Genomic DNA, 20,679 nt, shown 5'->3' on the forward strand with positions numbered 1-20,679 from the left:
GCCCAGAGAACTGCACAGCGTCAGCTCAGGAAATTCGCCCTCCCGCAATGTGGAGAGAGATCTGCACAGCCTTGTGCCTGTTAGGCCTGAATAAAGATGTAGCACAAAACCAGTTGTGCCAACCTGACTAAAGTCAAGCATCTAGAGGTTTCTGGGTAATCTCAGAGTGGAAAATACTGACAGGCAGCATTGTCTCACAAAGCCCTGGGAAAGAGTAAGATAAGTGAAGGGGCTGGGACCAGCTGTGTTATGTTGACAGACAAACTGTCTCAAGTACTGCCCCACCCCCACCCCCAGTTATGAATTCCACAAACTGGGGGGTTTAGAGAAAACATAAACACGTTTATTAGCTGCACAAGATGATTAAGTGATTATAAGGGTTAGCAACAGATCAAAGCAGATTAAGCTTATATTGCGTGTTTGTTTTATTTGCTAGGCAGATACTAAAGAAACTGGTTACAAGCAGTATTTTCACACCCTAAATGTTGTTTTAGGCCGTCTGCAGAGGTTCTTGAAGGCTCTTGCTTGCACCTTAAAACTCCAGGTATTTCTTTCACAGGCCAGACACCTTCCCAGCCTGGGCTCAGTCCTTCTCCCACCCTCTGTCTTTGTTTCTTAGATGTTCCCTGCAGTCATCCTGGGCAGGGATTCAGTGAAGCAGAACCCTGATTGACTCACTTCCCTGCCTTAAACAGGATTTACATATGGCAGGAACCCTTTGTCTTCAGTGTGATTCCCACCCCGCTGAGTGGAAAAATACTGGTATTCTATCATGGAGTCCAGTACCAGGTGACACGGTCACATGACCCTGCAGTGTCCAAGCAGCCATGAGACAGAGGCTGTTTGTAGCATCCCAGGAAAGTGGGAGATTGGCATCTTCAAAGACCTATTGTTCCCCGTAATGGCCCATTGACGTGTCCCCAGCTGCCAGCCAGGCTGGTTGCATTCTGCCTGGTGCGTGTTCCCCAGGTGCTAACACTTATTGTGGTACAGACGTATAGTCCATATTCCTAACTGTAGATACAGAAATGATCCATGCACACACATAGGATAATCCTACTCAGTAAATCAATGATACCTCACATGTCTTGTCTTATGACACAATCATATCCTAATATTGCTATGAAAACATGGGAAACGTTGTCACCACCCGTACCCCAGGGACAAGCCATGCCGGGTTCAGGAGTAACTGTGCCCTGCACTGTACCCTCCTCAGGCCTGGCACTGGGGACACTCCTCCCATCCCCCTATGCCCTGGCTGGCACACACCACCCCGCCGAGCTCCTTGCTTTGTGTGTGATCTGGGGCTCCTCAGGGCAGACGGCTCGGGGGTCGGACACAGCCTGGGGGGAGGGCTGGAGGAGCTCGTCTGAATCACTCCCTTGGAGGCAGAGTTTGGATAAATAAACGTGGGATCAGCAGAGCAGCTGCAGCCTGGAACTATTCATGGGGAGGCCCTGAGCCAGCCCTGGGGCTCCCTTCTCCTGCCTGGCAGCACAGCTCCAAGGACCCACACGACTCGGACCTCCCTTGGGCACGGCAGCCCCCAGCTAGTGATACACTTCGGGGGGCTGGTCGGGGGCGCTGTGCACCCACCCTGCCCCTGGGCTGTCCCCACCCAGGACAGGCCCAGCCACTCTCTGCTCCCTGCCCACCCAGATCCCACCCCTCCTCCCAGGGACCCTTCTGCAGGGTCTGGGGCGGGGAGGGTCCCTCCTCTCCCGTGAAGGGCAGGGAGCTCTGTGCATGGAGACCCCCCTGCACACACACGTCCAGGTGGGGCTCTGGGCCAGAGAGATGCAGCTAGAGAGGGGTGAATCCTGCTCTGATTTACCCCTGCAGCCTCGAGTAGGAGATAGGGATGCTCTGGGGGTGGGCAGGGCAGCTAACGGAGGGGGGCCCTTGATAGGAACAAACGCCCACTGAATTGGGTGCTGCTGTCTGCTCCATGCGCTCACCTGGCTGGGGTGATTCCCATCCCCTCCCCTACCTGTCTGGGTGGCAGCTCTTGGGGCAGTGACCTGCAGGTGCAGCTGGAGCCGGGCGGGTCAGTGAGAGGGAGGAATCCCGCCCTGTTTAGGACCAATCTGGGGCAGGAGGCCGGGAAACAACCTGCCCCCGGAGCTCCCACAGAGAACTGCTGAGGACGCTCCCCCCCCCGCTGGGCTCTGTCGCCTTTGGGTCCTGGGGCCCTTCTCTGACCTGACCAGTGCCCCTAACCTGCCCCCTCTGCAGCTCCGGGGGCATGGGGAGCAGGTGCTGCTGCTTGGGCCGTTCCTGGGACGTTTCCTCGGGCTCCGGGCAGGCCGTGGAGGCGCTAAGGTGGTGACCAGGCTCCGTCTCCAGCCAGGCCTCAGCCTCTCGTTCCCCCGTCACAGGCACGTGCAGGAGGGAGGGAGCCTGGACCACGAAGGTGACATTTCCCTCCAATCAGACGGCGTTCCGGGTGAATGACACGGTGCTGGTGTTGTGCCCCGAGGAGCCTGAATCCGGCCCGTTCCCTGCAAAGTGCACAGAGCTGAAGGACCGCGGGGCAGTCTGGGATATCAGTGGAGTCAAGTGTCTCAGTGAGTGTGCGGAGACTGATACAGCCCCTGCGCCCACCCCCCGGGCATGGGGCCAGACCTCCCCAGCCAGCCCAGGCATGGGGCTGCAGCCAGTTGCGGGCAGGAAATGGCCAGGGAAACCGGGCCGGTGATAACCAGCCACTGGAGACCAGTGGTGTGATGCCGGGGGTGGGAGACCTGGGGGTGGGAGTTCTGGGAGGGCGGGACAATGGGCAGAGAAAGGGGGACCCCCCCTCCCTCAGCCTGCCAAGAAACCCCGCGCAGGGCTGTCACCCCATGGGCCCTCCCCACAAACACAGGCTTCCCCCCAGTGCACACGGCTCCCACCAGGCCCTGAGGCGGCTGCTGGCAGCTGTGGCCGCGGCCTGGCAGGAGTCTCAGCCGGGCACTGCTGGGCAGCTCGCGAGGAGCGAAGCTCTGAGGGCTGGGAACTGATCTCAGCATTTCTCAGGGTGCTTCTTCCAGCACCACTTCTGAGAGCAGCCAGGCACGGGCCTCCCGGGCACGCGGTCCCCTCCCTGCCCCAGACTTGCTCCCCGAGCCTTAGAATCTCAGGGTTGGAAGGGACCTCAGGAGGTATCTAGTCCAACCGCCTGCTCAAAGCAGGACCAAACCCAACTAAATCATCTCAGCCAGGGCTCTGTCAAGCCTGACCTTAAAAACCTCTAAGGAAGGAGATTCCACCACCTCCCTAGGGAACCCATTCCAGTGCTTCACCACCCTCCCAGTGAAAAAGTTTTTCCTAATGTCCAACCTAACCTTCCCCGTGGTCACAGGGGCGTTCATGCCAGGCCGGCTCCAGCACCTGTGCGACTCTGAGTCTGGGGCAGTAGGGCAGACGCGCCCCCATGGCCGCTCTCCTGTGCCTTTCACAGGGATGTGCAATGACTGGGTGAGGCAGGTGGATTTTGACCCTGCACAGACGGAGTTCGGCGTCAGTGCAGCTGGAGCCGGGCGGGTCAGTGAGAGGGAGGAATCCCGCCCTGTTCAGGACCAATCTGGGGCAGGGGACTGGGAAACAACCTGCCCCGGAGCTCCCACAGGGAACTGCTGAGGACGCACCCCCCCCCCCGCTGGCCTCTGTCACCTCTGGGTCCTGGGGCCCTTCTCTGACCTGACCGGTGCCCCCAACCTGCCCCTCTGCACCTCCGGGGGCACGTGCTGCTGCTTGGGCCGTTCCCGGGACGTTTCCTCAGTCTCCGGGCAGGCCGCGGAGGTGCTAAGGTGGTGACCAGGCTCCATCTCCAGCCAGGCCTCAGCCTCTCGTTCCCCCCACCACAGGCACGTGCAGGAGGGAGGGAGCCTGGACCACGAAGGTGACGTTTCCCTCCAATCAGACGGTGTTTCGGGTGAATGACTCGGTGCTGGTGACGTGCCCCGAGGAGCCTGAACCCGGCCCGTTCCCTGCAAACTGCACCGAGCTGAAGGACCGCGGGGCAGTCTGGGATATCAGTGGAGTCAAGTGTCTCAGTGAGTGTGCGGAGACGGATACAGCCCCTGCGCCCACCCCCCGGGCATGGGGCCAGACCTCCCCAGCCAGCCCAGGCATGGGGCTGCAGCCAGTTACGGGCAGGAAATGGCCAGGGAAACCGGGCCGGTGATAACCAGCCACTGGAGACCAGTGACGTGATGCCGGGGGTGGGAGTTCTGGGAGGCCGGGACAATGGGCAGAGAAAGGGGGACCCCCCCTCCCTCAGCCTGCCAAGAAACCCCGCGCAGGGCTGTCACCCCATGGGCCCTCCCCACAAACACAGGCTTCCCCCCAGTGCACATGGCTCCCACCAGGCCCTGAGGTGGCTGCTGGCGGCTGTGGCCGCGGCCTGGCAGGAGGCTCAGCTGGGCAGTGCTGGGCAGATCGCGAGGAGCGAAGCTCTGAGGCCTGGGAACTGATCTCAGCATTTCTCAGGGTGCCTCTTCCAGCACCGCTTCTGAGAGCGGCCAGGCACCGGCCTCCCGGGCACGCAGTCCCCTCCCTGCCCCAGACTCGCTCCCCGAGCCTTCCCCGTGGTCACAGGGCTGTTCATGCCAGGCTGGCCCCAGCACCTGCGCGACCCTGGGGCCGGCTCCCCAGAGCCAGGGGCTCTCAGACCGCAGGGCAGACGCGCCCCCATGGCTGCTCTCCTGTTCCTTTCCCAGGGATGTGCAATGACTGGGTGAGGCAGGTGGATTTTGACCCTGCACAGACGGAGTTCGGCGTCGGGGCCGAGGCTCGGGTGACCTGTCGTCAGCAGTTCCAGCAGAACTCGTTCAATGTGACGTGCAGAGAGACGGAGTCGGGACGCTTCGAGTGGGATTCGGGTGGACAGAAGTGTGTCAGTGAGTGTGGGGAGCCGGCCCTGGGGCTGGCCGGGTGCCGTCTGGCCGGGGAGGGCTCCAGCCAGGCTGCTGAGAGGCCGTGGGGAGAGTCCTGCTGCAATGAGCAGCTTCCCACCCACGGTGTCCCCGGGGGGGCAGGCGCGTGGCTCTGATCCCGGCTCCTGGCCCTGCTCCCCGTGCAGGAGCAGCACAGACCAGGAACACTGTTCTCCCCACAGCCCAGTGGGGCTGACTGGTCTGCACTCGCCCTCCCCACAGCAGCCCTAAATGTGTGCATGGAGTAAATGTATCTGAGGATGTGGGGCCTGATCCTTAGAGGGGCTGATCCTTGCAGGCTCCCCTCCCCTGTCCCTGCTCTCGTGGGCACCCAGCATGGTTCAGGCTCAGCCCATAACACCCAGTGGAGTCTGCCTGGTTCCAGTGACCCCCCAGTGACTCTGCTCTCATTTACTCACAGGAAAATGTAAAATACCCAGAACCTGGGACTCCAGATTGCAGTTTGCCCCCGAGAGGCAGTTCTACGCCCTGGGTGACTCGGTGATGCTGAACTGCTCTGAGGGGTATCGGCCGTCACCACCTGTGATCGAATGTGTCAGAAATGGGAGCCAGTTTGTCTGGAATGAGACAGCCACCTGCTGGGGTAAGTGTGGGCCCCCCCGAGTCACTGTGGGCACAGGGGGGTATTTATGTCCTGAACGTTTGGAAAAGTGTTAAATGATGGTGACAGCCAGGGTATGGGGCACCTAGTGCAGAGCAGCCCGTCTGGGGATAATAATATTTGGAACTACATCTATCTCAGAGAACTGGAAGGGACCCCAAAGGGTCCGCAAGTCCACTGCCCTGCCTTCACTAGCAGGACCAAGTGCTGATTTTTGCCCCAGATCCCTAAGTGGCCCCTCAAGGATTGAACTCACAACCTTGGGTTTAGCAGGCCAATGTGTGTGTGTCGGGGTATGGGCTGGCAGTGCACATACCGTGTGTTGGAGTTGCTATGTCTGGGTATCTGTAGGGATGTCGGGGTGAGGGTGTCTGTGACGTGTATCCCTGTGTTTGTAGGAGGGGCCGGGGCAGCGGGGCTGGTTAGCATAGTGGAGGTTGGCTCCGCTCCTGCCTTCCAGCCCCACAGAAACTGCTCATTCTCCACTGGTCAGGTCTCCACACTGTGCCGTTGGTGTCAGATCCCGTCATCAGCAGGGACACGGGCACTGGGGGACGTGCCGTACAGGGCCCTAGGCAGACAGGCAGAGCTCGGGGGCAGGGGGAGCTGAGGCTCTGTTCTACTGAGACTCCCAGAGCCACCCCCAGGGGCCGGAGTTGCAGCCTCTGTCGCTGTGCCAGTCCCTCGGACGCTATGGGGGGGGGCTCCATAATGTGCAACTTTTTAACAGTGAGGGTCATTCCCCAGGGGAACAGCCGCCCCAGGGACGGGTGGGGTCTCTGACACACGGAGCGTTTACATCGAGGTTGGCTGCTGCCTTTCTAAAGATTCGCTCTAATTCCACCACCAGTTACTGAGAGCAACAGAGTCGCTGGCAGAAGGGGAGACGATCCCCCCTGCAGGGACACCAGGGCGGGTCTCTGGCCTGGGCTAGGCAATAGGTCAGACTGGATGGTCAGAATGGGCCCTTCGTCAGACACATGTCTGATGAAGTGGGTATTCACCCACGAAAGCTCCTGCTCCAATACGTCTGTTAGTCTATAAGGTGCCACAGGACTCTGTGCTGCTTTTACAGATCCAGACTAACACGGCTCCCCTCTGATAACTTCTGGCCTTGACACAGGGAAATACGTCCTCCCTCAGTGAGTCAGTGGGGCTGACTCACCCTCACTCACCCCACCCCCCTGAGGCCCCTGAGCACGTGTGAATCCTGTAGAGAGAAACGGGGGAGATAGACCTGATCACAGACGAGCTGATCCCGACACCCCCGCCTGTATTGGGGTGCCCAGCGTGGCTCAGGATCGGGCCCATGATGGCTGGGGGAAGCCGCATGATTCAATAACCCTCAGGAGTCTCCCCTTATTTCTTTGACACACAGAAAAATGTGAAATACCCAGAACCTGGGACTCCAGATTGCAGTTTGCCCCCGCGGGGCCGTCCTACGCCCCGGGTGACTCGGTGACACTGAGCTGCCCTGTGGGGTATCGGCCGTCACCGCCTGTGATCCAATGTCTCAGCAATGGGAGCCAGGCTGTCTGGAGTGAGACACCCACCTGCCGGGGTAAGTGCAGGACCCCCAAGTCTCCGCGGGCACAGGGGCCGGGTCGGCAGCCAGACTCTGTGACACTTTGGTATCTCCGGAGCCAGGTGGATTCTCACCCCGTAAACCCTCTGGTTCGTTTTGGCCTCTCAGCCGCTCGTATGGGGACACTAACCCTGCTTCAATTGCAGGGGCCCTGAGCCAGCCCCGACCACCCCCGACAGGCCCTGGGCCCAGGGGCCAATACGGAAGGGCAGGAGCAGCCCAGAGACTCCCTGTCACCAGCGTGTCCACGTTCCTCGCCTTTCCCCAGCCCTTTGCTGTGCTGGGTTCTCCCGGCTCCCTTTGGCTCAGCTCTGCCCAGGATCACCCGGGGGCAGCCAGCTGCACCTTTCACCAGAACAGGAGCTGCAGAGACTGGACGTTTCTTTCCCTCCAGGGGTCTGTACGAGGGCAGGAAACTGGCCCCCGTCGGTCTCTGCTGCCTCCCCACGGACAGAGTTTGCCGTTGGCGAGGAGGTTCAGGTGACCTGTCGCCAGGAGCAGTACGAGGGGCGCCCGGCTTGGGTGCGATGCACGGAGACGGCTGGGCGCGTGGAGTGGGACACGAGCAATGTGAGCTGTGTGGGTGAGTTCTGCACAGACGGGCTGCAGGGCGGGCTGGGGGCAGGATCTAAACTCTGGGGCACCGAGAGCCTCCAAGGAGGCCCCACGACTTCCTGGGGGCGTCTTTGTGTCTCGAGTGTTCAGCTCGGCCCTTCCGAAGGGCGTGAAGTGACAGCGACAGCGAGTGTGGGGGGCAAAGCAGCCTGCCTGGGGGGAGCGTGGGGGGAGCATGGGGAGGTTCTAGGCTGCGTTGGAGGGGTGCGAGGGGATGTCTGTGGGGTGGATCAGTGTGTGTGGGTGTGTAGGGGGCTGTGTGGCTAAGTATTATAGGGGTGTGTATAGGGGGTTGTGTACAGGGGCTGGAGGATATACCAGGGGTCTGTAGGATGTGGGAGATGTGTGTTAGCTTGTAACGCTGTGTATTGCTGGGTCTGTGGGTGTAGGAGGTGTTAGAGTGGGTCATTGTGCATCAGGGCATAGACGCCAACTTCCTCAGTTCCTGGGGGGGGGAGGGTGCTCGACCCCAGCTCCTCCCCAGACCCCATCCCCACACCAGCCCTCCCCCCCGCCCCCACTCCTGCCCCCCTCTTCCCACCCAGGCCTGCCTCTTCCTGCCCCTGCTCCACCCCTCCCCCGCAGTGCCCCCTGCGCACCGCTGAACAGCTGATAGTGGCAGGTGGGAGGTGCTGTGGGGGAGGGAGAGGTGCTGATCTGCGGGGCTGTCGGTGGGTGCTGAGAATCCACTATTTTTTTCTGTGGGTGCTCCAGCCCCAGAGCACCCACGGAGTCGGCGCCTGTACACCAGGGTGTGTAGCAGTGTGTGGGGATGTCGGCGCCTTAACGGATCTCGTGGTCATTGGGCGGTTCGCTCGAGGTCTGTGCGGAGCCGGGGCAGCACGCAGACAAAACACTCACGCAGCCAAACACCCAACACCACCATCCGCTAGGCTAGTGACCCTGTTAAGGAAGGAAATTAGGTTGGTTTGGCAGGATTTGTTCATTCATGGACCTGCCCCATGAGGGGCAAGTGAGCCCTCGGGGGGACCAGTGAAAGCCCGATTAGACCCCCACCCCCTCCGGGCTCCACAGGCTGAGCCTTGTGCTCCCGCCCTCGTTCTAAAAGGCCCAGGCGAGGGGGCGCCAGCCCGTCCCGGGGTGATTATCCCCCAGCCTGACATCTCCCAGCCTGACATCCCCCAGCCCTCACTAACCCCAACCCCCTTCCTCTGGCAGAGAAATGCCCCAGGCCCCAGTGGGACCCCAGACTCCGGTTCGTGCCAGACCGGCCATTTTATGGCTGGAATGAACAGACAATGCTGAGCTGCCCTGGGGGGTTCCAGCCTTCGCTCTCTGTGATCAGATGTGTGAGATGGGGTCAGACCTGGAGTCACTGGACTGTGTGGGACCAGCGCGCCTGGCGCCGTATCACCGAGAACGTTACCTGTGCAGGTGAGTGAGGACACAGCGGCTCTCGGCACTGGCCAGCTCCCTGCTCACGCGGCTGGAGACCCAGCTGGGGCGTGGGGTAACTGGGAACCGTCTGGGCGCACAGAGCAGGGGAGGCCCGAGGTCCGGGCCTACGAGAGGAGCCCACGAGGCCCAGGCACATTGGGGTGGGGTTTTAAGGGTATTTTTAAAGACTTGTAGCACTTGGAGCCGGCAAAGCCCCCTTGGGCCCAGCCAGCCCATCCCCAGGCCAGGCAGGATTGTTCCCAGCGGGGGGGTTCCCCAGTGATGTGAGTGGCCCAGTGTTAACCGCTCCCTCCACTCCACCCCCCTGAGAGGATTCCACAGCTGGGGGGTGTCCCTGTCAGTACGTCGGTCACAGGAACAGGCAGCGCCGGGCTGGACCAGAGCTGTGCTCCATCGAGCCCCAGATCCTGGGTCTGAATCAGCAGCTTCAGACAGAGACACAGGAGCCCCCGGGAGGCAGCGATGGGGTCACCTGCCCCAGGGAGAGTCCCCACCCCCCAGTTAGAGGCTGGCTCACGCCCTGTAGCAGGAGGGGCAGGTCTTTTCCCAAACATCTGTCCTGGTGTTCAGTGTAAGCTCTCCTCGTTCCACCCAGTGCGCCCAGCTACAAACCCGCAGGCGCGAGGCTGTCCGCAGACAGTAAGGCATTTGACACGGTTCCACATGGGGAATTATTAGTTAAATTGGAAAAGATGGGGATCAATATGAAAATTGAAAGGTGGATAAGGAACTGGTTAAAGGGGAGACTACAACGGGTCGTACTGAAAGGTGAATTGTCAGGCTGGAGGGAGGTTACTAGTGGAGTTCCTCAGGGATCAGTTTTGGGACCAATCTTATTTAATCTTTTTATTACTGACCTTGGCACAAAAAGTGGGAATGTGCTAATAAAGTTTGCGGATGACACAAAGCTGGGAGGTATTGCTAACACAGAGAAGGACCGGGATATCCTACAGGAAGATCTGGATGAGTGCGGGACCCCCTGAGTGACATCGGGCACAGGGGGGTATTTATGTCCTGAATGTTCGGAAAAGTGTTAAATGACAGTGACAGCCAGGGTATGGGGCAGCTAGTGCAGAGCAGCCCGTCTGGGTGTGTGTGTGTGTGTCGGGGTATAGGCTGGCAGTGCACATACCGTGTGTGTGGAGGCGCTGTGTCGGGGTGTGTGTGTGTGTCGGGGTATGGGCTGGCAATGCACATAGCATGTGTGTGTGGAGTCGCTGTGTCGGGGTGTGTGTGTGTGTGTATCGGGGTGTGGGCTGGCAGTGCACATAGCGTGTGTGTGGAGGTGCTGTGTCTGTAGGGATGTTGGGGTGATGGTGTCTGGGACGTGTATCGCTGTGTTTGTAGGAGGGGCCGGGGCAGCGGGGGTGGTTAGTATCGGGGGGGTTGGGCATTTTTAATGGGGCGCTCTCCACTCCTGCCTTCCAGCCCCACAGAAACTGCTCAGACTCCACCGGTCAGGTCTCCACACTGTGCCGTCGGTGTCAGATCCCGTCATCAGCAGGGGCTCAGGCACTGGGGGACGTGCCGTACAGGGCCCTAGGCAGACAGGCAGAGCTCGGGGGCAGGGGGAGCTGCGGGTCTGTGTGACGCAGTAGGGAGGGGGGCAGACTGACCTGGGAATGTGTCTAGTTTTACTGGAACTGTCTGTATGGGGGACGGGAGAGCAGGGGGTGACTTTAGGTTTGGCTGCACTTGCAGCTGTACAGCGCTGGGAGTTAAACCTGTCTTCGTACAGCTGAGCAGGGAAAGCGCTGCAGTCTGGCCACACTGACCGCTGCCAGCGCACTGTCGTGGCCACATTTGCAGCATCTGCAGCTGCATTGGGAGTGGTGCATTATGGGCAGCTATCCCAGCGTTCAAGTGGCTGCAACGTGCTTTTCAAAAGGGGAGGGGTGGAGTGTGACAGGGAGCATGGGGGGGAGAGAGAGAGAGAGAGAGTGGATTTTTGGAGCCGACAGTGTCAGCTCCCTGCCTTGCAAGTTCCGACCCCCCTCCCTCTTCCAGCCCTCTCTCACTCACTGAAAGCAAACAGCAGCTGTTTTTTCCTGCTTCTCTCCTCAAGCCCCCTCCCTCCCCCTCTCTTCAAGCAAACACTAGCTGTGGGGGTTCCAAAGGGAGCCCCCTGCCTCTGCTCATTCACAGCAAACAGGAGCTGGGTTTGTTTTTTTGATAAGCAGCTCTGGGAGCCCGGAGTTCACAGCAAAACAAAGAGAGGAACCTTCACTTAAAAGGATTATGGGAAGCTTCCAGAGGTCAGTCACAGTGTAGTAAGATTATTCCCTGTTTACACTGGCACCCCAGTGCTGCAGCAGCAGCGCTATACTCTTTATTCCTCTCGGGGAGGTGGAGTACATGCAGCGCTGTAGCCACGGAGATACAGCGCTGTATGTGCCTTGCCAGTGTGGACGGGGAGCGAGTTACGCTGTTGGTGGCTTTATTGCGCTGTAACTCTCAAGTGTATCATAGAATCTCAGGGTTGGAAGGGACCTCAGGAGGTCATCTAGTCCAAGCCCCTGCTCAAAGCAGGACCAAACCCAACTAAATCATCCCAGCCAGGGCTTTGTCAAGCCTGACCTTAAAAACCTCTAAGGAAGGAGATTCCACTACCTCCCTAGGTAACCCATTCCAGTTCTTCACCACCCTACTAGTGAAAAAGTTTTTCCTAATATCCAACCTAAACCTCCCCCTCTGCAACTTGAGACCATTACTCCTTGTTCTGTCATCTTCTACCACTGAGAACAGTCTAGATCCATCCTCTTTGGAACCCCCTTTCAGGTAGTTGAAAGCAGCTAGCCAAGGGAGGGACGGTAGCAGAGCCTGTAACCAGTGATGAGCTGCCAAAATCATAACAACCGGTTCCCTCCTCACCCCAGGAGGGATCATGCCCCCCCCCAGGGATCCCTGCCCCATCCACCCCCCTTCCCTATACCCTGAGTACCCTCCGCTGCCCCATCCAACCCCTCCTCTCATTCCTGATGGCCCCCCAGGACCCCTGCCCCATCCAACCACCCCTTCTCTCCATCCCCTGACTGCCCCTGGAACCCTTGCCCCTGACTGCCCACTGCCACCCCATCCAACCCCTGATCCTTTCTGACTGCCCCACCGGGACCCTTGCCCCTATTCAATCCCCCTGTTCCCTGCCCTCTGACCCCCCACCCCCAAACTCCCCTACCCTCTCTCCAACACCCCCTCCCTGCCCCCTTACCGGCGGCGCTACAGTCCGGCCGCAGCTGGAGCTGGGAGCCCGGGGATGCGGGGCCGGGCAGGAGTCACGTGGCCAGAGCCCAGAGCCGGAGGATGTGGCAGGAGCCCGGCCGCCGGAGCCAGGCGGCTGGCCAGGCGGAGCCAGGGAGGGCCACAGCCAGAGCTGGAACCGGGCAACCGGGGCCGCCGCCACGCCCAGACCCGCGCTGCCGGAGCCCGGCCCCGCAGGAACCGGGCGGCTGGAGCCACGGGGCCGTGTCCGGAGCTGGGCATCCGGATAGGTGGGGTCGCGGCCGCCGCCGTGCCCGGACCCGCACTACCGGAGCCGGGCGGCCGGGGATGCGGGGCCGGGGAGGGTCGCGGCTGGGAACGCGGGGCCGGGCGGCCGGGGAGGGTCGGGGATGCGGGGCCGGGGTGGGCCGCGGCCAGAGCCGGGCGGCCGGGGACGCGAGGCCGGGGAGGGTCGCGGCTAGGAACGCGGGGCCAGGCGGCCGGGGAGGGTCGGGGACGCGGGCCCGGGGACGGTCGCGGCTGGGGACGCGGGGCCGGGCGGCCGGGGAGGATCGCGGACGCGGGGCCGGGGTGGGCGGGGCGGCCAGGGAGGGGCGGGGAGGGGGGGCCAGGGTGGGCAGCGGGCGGGGCCGGGCGGTCGGGGAGGGTTGGGGATGCGGGGCTGGGCAGGGTCGGGGACGCGGGGCCCGGCGGCCGAGGAGGGTCGGGGACGCGGGGCCGGGCGGCCGGGGACGTGGGGCCAGGGAGGGTCGGGGCCGGGGACATGGGGCCGGGGAGGGTCGCGGCCGGGCGGCCGGGGACGTGGGGCCGGGCGGCCGGGGACGTGGGGCTGGGGAGGGTCGCAGCCGGGGAGGCGGGGCTGGGCGGCCGGGGACGGGCCGTGGCTGGAGACCGGCCGGGGCACACGGCCCCCCCTAGTTCCCTACCTCAGCGTCGTCTTCCTGGGCGGGAAGCCTGCTTGCTTCTCCGCCCTCCCAGGCTTCCCGCGTCAACAGCTGATTCGCGGGAAGCAGGGCGGGAGGAGAAGCAGGGAGGAGCATTCATGGCAGGAGGTGGAGGCAGAGCTGAGGTGAGCTGGGGCCGCAGCAGGGAGCGCTTGTTAAATTTAAATGCTCTTTTAGAACCAGTTTGTCCCACGGGGAACAACCGGTTCTAAAAGGGCTTCTAAATTTAACAACCGGTTCCCGAGAACCGGTGCGAACCGGCTGCAGCTCACCACTGCCTGTAACCTGAGCCAGGAAGGGGGTGGGGCAAGTCGACACCTTTGCCTGGGAAACTGGACAAAGGGAGAGGGGAGAAGGAGGGGGAGAGCCTGCTGGAGAGGGTTTTGGTTTCAGTTTTGGGCTGGCTGGGAAGAGGCAGGAACCCCAAGTCTGGGGTCTAAGCTCCTTGCCCCCCGGAGGGACCTGGCTGAGGGGTCCTGGTTGTACCTACAAGCCCTGCTTGGGACTGTACTTCTGTCATCTAATAAACCTTCTGTGTTACTGGCTGGCTGAGAGTCCCGGTGAATCGCAGGAAGTGGGGGGTCCAGGGCCCTGACTCCCCCACACTCCGTGACGCTCTGTTCTACTGAGATTCCTTGAGCCACCCACAGGAGCCAGAGCTGCAGCCTCTGTCGCTGTGCCAGTCCCTCGGACGCTATGGGGTGGGGGTCCATAATGTGCAATTTTTTAACAGTGAGGGTCATTCCCCAGGGGAGCAGTTGCCCCAGGAATGGAGTGGGGTCTGTGACACATGGAGTGTTTACACTGAGGGTGGCTGCTGCCTTTCCAAAGATTCGCTCTAATTCAGCCACCAGTTACTGAGAGCAACAGAATGTCTGGCAGAAGGGGAGACGATCCACCCTGCAGGCACCCCGGGGCGGGTCTCTGGCCTGGGCTAGGCAATAGGTCAGACTGGATGGTCAGAATGGGCCTGTGTGAATCCTGTGGAGAGAAACGGGGGAGATAGACCTGATCACAGAGGAGCTGATCCCGACACCCCCTACTGTATTGGGGTGCCCAGCGTGGCTCAGGATCGGGCCCATGATGGCTGGGGGAAGCCGCATGATTCAATAACCCTCAGGAGTTTCCCCTTATTTCTTTGATACACAGAAAAATGTGAAATACCCAGAACCTGGGACTCCAGATTGCAGTTTGCCCCCGAGAGGCAGTTCTACGCCCTGGGTGACTTGGTGACACTGAGCTGCCCTGCGGGGTATCGGCCGTCACCGCCTCTGATCCAATGTGTCAGCAATGGGAGCCAGCCTGTCTGGAATGAAACAGCCACTTGCCAAGGTAAGTGTGAGCCCCCCCAAGTCACCGCGGGCACAGGGGCCGGGCCGGCAGCCAGACTCTGTGACACTTTGGTATCTCTGGAGCCAGGTGGATTCTCACCTTGTAAACCCTCTGGTTCGTTTTGGCCTCTCAGCCTCTCGTATGGGGACACTAACCCTGTTTCAATTTCAGGGGCCCTGAGCCAGACCCCACTCACCCCCTGCAGGCCCTGGGCCCAGGGGCCAATACGGAAGGGCAGGAGCAGCCCAGAGACTCCCTGTCACCAGCGTGTCCATGTTCCTCGCCTTTCCCCAGCCCTTTGCTGTGCTGGGTTCTCCCGGGCTCCCTTTGGCTCAGCTCTGCCCAGGATCACCCGGGGGAGCCAGCTGCACCTTTCACCAGAACAGGAGCTGCAGAGACTGGACGTTTCTTTCCCTCCCTCCAGGGGTCTGTACGACGGCAGGAAACTGGCCCCCGTCGGTCTCTGCTGCCTCCCCACGGACAGAGTTTGCCGTTGGTGAGGAGGTTCTGGTGACCTGTCTCCGGGAGCAGTACGAGGGGCGCCCGGCCTGGGTGCGATGCACGGAGACGGCTGGGCGCGTGGAGTGGGACATGAGCCGTGTGAGCTGTGTGGGTGAGTTCTGCCCAGACGGGCTACAGGACGGGCTGGGGGGATTTGAACCCAGGACCTGAGCTCCCCCGGGAGGCTCTGTGCCGGCGCGAGGCCCGGGGGCCTCAGGGAGCTGGATGGGGAGGGGGTCTCTGCTCTCGGTGATATTACCCTGCTGTCAGGAGAGCAGCACCCAGGGGCCAGTTCCCATCTCAGGTCCCCAGCCATGGGGGTGGGCGTGTGCCCTGCCTGACCCCTCAGGCCCTGGTCACGCCCTGGGGAGGGTGTCTGAGGCAGGAGAAGCCCCAGGCTGGGCAGAGGCGATGCCCCAAGGACATAAAGGAGCCTTGTGCCCTCACTGCCCCCACCATGAGCTGCCTGGGTCAGCCCCCGTCTCCGCCGGGCTCTTCCAGGGTGTTCAAACCCCTGGTGCTTCCACCAGCAGCTGCGTCCATTCATGGACCTGCCCCATGAGGGGGCAAGTGAGCCCTCAGGGGACCAGTGGGAGCTGGGAAAGCCCGGTTAGACCCCCACCCCCTCCAGGGCTCCACAGGCCGGGCCTCATGCTCCCGCCCTCATTGTAAATGGCCCAGGCGAGGGGGCGCCAGCCCGTCCCGGGGTGATTATCCCCCAGCCTGACATCCCCCAGCCGGGCTGCCCCAGCCCTCACTCACACCAACCCCCTTCCTCTGGCAGAGAAATGCCCCAGGCCCCAGTGGGACCCCAGACTCCGGTTCGTGCCAGACCGGCCATTTTATGTCTGGAATGAACAGACGACGCTGAGCTGCCCTGGGGGGTTCCAGCCTTCACTCTCTGTGACCAGATGTGTGAGATGGGGTCAGACCCGGAGCCACTGGGCTGTGTGGGACCGGGGCGCCTGGCGCCGTATCACCGAGAACGTTACCTGTGCAGGTGAGTGAGGACACAGCGGCTCTCGGCACTGGCCAGCTCCCTGCTCACGCGGCTGGAGACCCAGCTGGGGCGTGGGGTAACTGGGAACCGTCTGGGTGCACAGAGCGGGGGAGGCCCGAGGTCCGGGCCTACGAGAGGAGCCCACGAGGCCCAGGCACATTGGGGTGGGGTGTTAAGGGTATTTTTAAAGACTTGCAGCACTTGGAGCCGGCAAAGCCCCCTTGGGCCCAGCCAGCCCATCCCCAGGCCAGGCAGGATTGTTCCCAGTGGGGGGGTTCCCCAGAGATGTGAGTGGCCCAGTGTTAACCGCTCCCTCCACCCCCCGAGAGGATTCCACAGCTGGGGGTGTCCCTGTCAGCACGTCGGTCACAGGAACAGGCAGCGCTGGGTTGGACCGGAGCTGGGCTCCATCAAGCCCCAGATCCTGGGTCTGAACCAGCGGCTTCAGATGGAGATGTAGGAGCCCCCGGGAGGGAGCGATGGGGTCACCTGCCCCAGGGAGAGTCCCCACCCCCCAGTTAGAGGCTGGCTCACGCCCTGGAGCAGGAGGGGCAGGTCTTTTCCCAAAGATTTGTCCTGGTGTTTAGTGTCAGCTCTCCTCGTTCCACCCAGTGCGCCCAGCTACAAACCCGCAGGCGCGAGGCTGTCTGCAGACTCAGGCAGACATCACCGCATCACTCATGCTCAGGGCACATTTTCTTTGCAACCCACAGTGTTAGAAGCAATGTTTTTAATCAGTGTTGGGATTGTTGTCATCCCGTGACAGGGCCTTAAGCATGTGCCTTAAACAGGCCTGCCCCAGGGCATGTCTGGCCCCTCTGACAGGACCCACGCCCTGGGAGCCCAGCAGCACCCCCTGTTTTCAACAGCGCCAGAATCCACTGTGAGGGGCCTCTAGGGTAATATTTAAAACCACACACTCCAGCAGGAGTGCTGGAACCACCCCCGCTCTGCCTCTGCTGAGTGATGGAGGTACCCATGAGAGCATGGGGGGTGTCTGCAAAGAGGATGAGTTTGCCTGGAAGAAGAGGAAATCAGGCTTGGATCAGAACCCCCCAGGGCTCAGTTAGGCAATGCTGATGCTAATCCTGAGTCCCTCTGTGGTGCCTTCTGCCCACGGAGCTCAGAGGTTGGTGGGTTCGGCCCCTCACCCTGCTGTGGGTGGGGAGCAGGGGCGGTGTGACTGGAACCCCTTTGCAGAGCTCTGTGTGTCCGGAAGGGGCAGGAAAGGTAATAATTGGAGATATACCAATCTCCTAGAACTGGAAGGGACCTTGAAAGGTCATCGAGTCCAGCCCCCTGCCTTCACTAGCAGGACCAGTTTTTGCCCCAGATCCCTAAGTGGCCCCCTCCAGGATTGAACTCACAACCCTGGGTTTAGTAGGCCAATGCTCAAACCACTGAGCTATCCCTCCCCCCCATGCTGGTGCTTATTCTCTAGAGACCCCCCGGATCATCCCAGGGGCCCTGGAGGTTTCACCCACCACCATCAAACTGCGCTGGACGTGTGAGCCCCCTGAATCCTGCCAGGGCAGCTGGAAGATACAGGCCCAATGCCGGCTGGATGGACCCCAGTCAGACCCCTGCCGGAGAAAAGGGCTCACCAGAGAGCAGCCGTTACAGGGACTGGACGGAACAGTAACGTGCAGTTCCCTGCACCCCTTCACCTCCTACAGAGTCACCATCTCTGGGGGCTACCCAGCGACCAGAGCACCCAGCACTGTCCTCTATAGCCGGCGGGTCACCACGAGTGAAGCAGGTAGGGGAGCGGGGGAGCCACCCCGTGGCTGTGACTCCTGGGCTCGGTGCTGAGCATGGGGGCAGACGGCCCCTGTCGCTCTGCAACTCAACCCGCCTGTCTGAGCAACTGAGCAGGCTTAGCGGGTGATCGGGGCCCTGCCTGGGGGCGGAAGGGATGGGGGGCTCAGGAGAAAGGGGTGTGGGGCTCCCCAGAGCAAACAGATTCCCCCAACCCCGTCTCCCTCCCCATCTCCCCAGACAGGCCTGTGGGGTGAGCCTGGAGCCTGAGGCTCGGGGGGTGGATCCCACGGGGAGTTCGGGCTCTGAAGGCCCAGGAGGGGGAGGTTGGCAGAGGACCCACTAGCTGTCCTAGCCCAGCTGGTCGGCTGCCCACCTTGCCAGCGATCCCTCCATCCGGTCCAGCCCCGGCACCAAGCCCCTCACTGTGGTGTCTGAGCCCCTCGTGCAGCCGGAGCAGGGACAGGAGCTCTGTGTCTCTGCTGCCAGGGGCTGCGCGGGAGGAGCTGTAGGACGCTGCCAGCTCCTCGTGCCCAGCCAGGCAGCACCACCCAGGAGAGGTGGCAGGGCCTAGCCCTCGCCCTCCTGCTGCAGGGACCCCCCAGAGCGCTGATCCCTGGGCCGGGAGCCCCCTCCCAGCGCTCTGCACACGGGGCTCGTCCCCCGGCCCGGTCAGTGACCTGGGATTCCTTCGCTTTCAGCCCCAGACCAACCCGAGATCGAGCCGCTGGATCCCAGCACCAAAACCCTCAGGTGGAAGCAGCTGCCGCCCTGCAAAGGGGAGATCGTCGGGTACCAGGTACTGGGGCAAGCGACTCGCTGGGCAGCCTCTGGAGGGCGTCTCAGCCCGGGGCTCGGTCTGAGTGGGCAGGGACAGCGAGGGGGAGGGAGCATCAGGGGGCATCGTCCAGGTGTAACTATCCATCTCTGCTGCCCCTCCCACAGCACTGATCCCTGCCTCACCCCCACTCTCCAGCAGCACCGCACCTCTGTGCTGCAGGCTCTCACCTGGCTGCCTTTGCTGTAATCCAAGGAGTTGATTTTCCGCTAAGCCAGTGGCCCCTGAATAACACTGACCCCTGTCCAGGCCAGCACTTCCCCAGGGGACACTGAAAAATGGAGGACCCCTGTGACGGGGAGTGGTCCTAGGCATTCACCCTACCTGAGCAGTGCCCGTCCTGCTGCCCAGGTGGCCGTGCCGGCTGCCGCAGAGGAAGGAGAAACTCCCTGGTGCTGCTGGGCTGGGCAGTTCTGCCATGCTGGGGGTGGGGGGGGGTGAAGTCTCTGCTGGCACAGGGGTGCTGAGACGATGCCCTGCAGCGTGGGGCTTGTGCCCTGTGTATCAGGCGGAGGAGGGGCTGGGGGTCAGAACCGCTCCTCTCCAGAGCCGCGTTCCTTTCTCTAGCTGAACATCACGGCCTGGAGAGAGTACAACAGCGATTTCCTCGAGGTCGAGGAGCTGTGGGTGAATCAGTCGGTCACCAAGTACCTGCTGCAGCCCTGGAGACACGGGACCAAGTACACGGTGACAATCCAGGGCCTCACAGCGGCTGGCCTTGGGCAGGCGTCGCGCTGGGACTTTGAAACCGAGATCTCTGGTAAGGGCCTCCCTGCTCTAGGACAAGTCTGAGGGGGCCGAGGACCAGGGCACAGACCAAAAGCGACTCCCAGAGCTCTCTGGCCTGCCTCCCGGCCCCTCTCCTTTCCCCCGGTGCTGTGTCCCAGGAGAGCACGGGCCCAGCGTGCCCAGCTCAGCAGGGTGTGGCGTGGCGCTCACCTCCCTGCTGTGCTCTCCCTTCACCCCAGGCCAGGCACAGCACGGCAGGAGCAGGGGGGTTAGGCCCAGACAGCCTGGCAGTCCGTCCCCAGCACCACTCTCTTGGCAGCAAGAAAACCAGTTTGTGGTGGGTGGGGCATTGGGGCAACTGTGAGCATGTTGAATGTCAGTGAGAGCCGGGCTAGCACGGGAAGGGGCGCAGTGCCCCATCTGGGGGTTCAGGGGGAGCCTTCAAGGCTACCAAGAGCATGGGGAGCAGTGTCAGGAGTCAACTAAGGACAGAAACAGAAGGAAAACAACAACAAAAGTTGCAGAGAGAAGGAACAAAGCAACAAAGGTTGCAGGATCTTATCAACACACTATTCTTCAAGGCCCCAGGGAACTTAAGCTTTGACAGATCTTCCCAGTGGACAGAGCGGATGCTGTATTTTGCAAGATTTCAAATTGCAAACAAACTTCACAAAGACACTGGAGATACACAGGTATCAACTTTAATTTATGCTATGGGGAAGCATGCAGAGCATATCTTTAAATCCTTTGACTTTACTGAAGACATTCACAAAGATGACTATGAAAGGATTCTGGCTATGTTTGATGCATACTTAATACTTCAGAGAAATGTGGTTTATGAAAGAGTGTGTTTTCATCAGAGAATCCAAGAACCAGGGGAAAATGTTAAATGTTAATAAGAGCTCTGCATGCATTGGCTGAAAACTGTGATTTTTGGGGAATGCAAAACAAGAAAATAGCAGAGACAGGCTGGTTACTGGATTAACAGATAAAAACGTTTCACAGCAACTGCAATTAAACTCAGACTTAACCCTACACACAGCTGTATAGACAGCAAAGCAGTCTGAGCTGGTGAGACAGCAAAACCAAGCACAACTGACCAAACATGAAAAACAAGAAACTAGCTTAGAAGCAGTAAAGAGACTCAGCATGACTGTTAAAAGTAATGATCATAAAACCCTTGAGGAAAGGAGAGAGA

The 20,679-nt window shown here is 61.1% G+C and overlaps 1 protein-coding gene across 1 annotated transcript in view; it reads left to right on the top strand.

The window, feature by feature from the left end:
* Positions 1–19,573, top strand: part of LOC123373176 — a 30,820-nt gene extending 11,247 nt beyond the window's left edge. Inside the window, exons 2-7 of the mRNA XM_045022018.1 lie at positions 6,920–7,102; positions 7,521–7,709; positions 8,921–9,136; positions 17,598–17,915; positions 18,616–18,713; positions 19,320–19,573. Of these exons, the coding sequence (XP_044877953.1) occupies positions 6,920–7,102; positions 7,521–7,709; positions 8,921–9,136; positions 17,598–17,915; positions 18,616–18,713; positions 19,320–19,544 (1,229 nt within the window). The 3' untranslated portion in view covers positions 19,545–19,573. The remainder of the gene's footprint in view (positions 1–6,919; positions 7,103–7,520; positions 7,710–8,920; positions 9,137–17,597; positions 17,916–18,615; positions 18,714–19,319) is intronic.
* Positions 19,574–20,679: the final 1,106 nt, after the last annotated feature.

Source organism: Mauremys mutica, chromosome 6 (genome assembly GCF_020497125.1).
Source record: "Mauremys mutica isolate MM-2020 ecotype Southern chromosome 6, ASM2049712v1, whole genome shotgun sequence".
Classification (NCBI taxonomy): Eukaryota; Metazoa; Chordata; order Testudines; family Geoemydidae; genus Mauremys; species Mauremys mutica.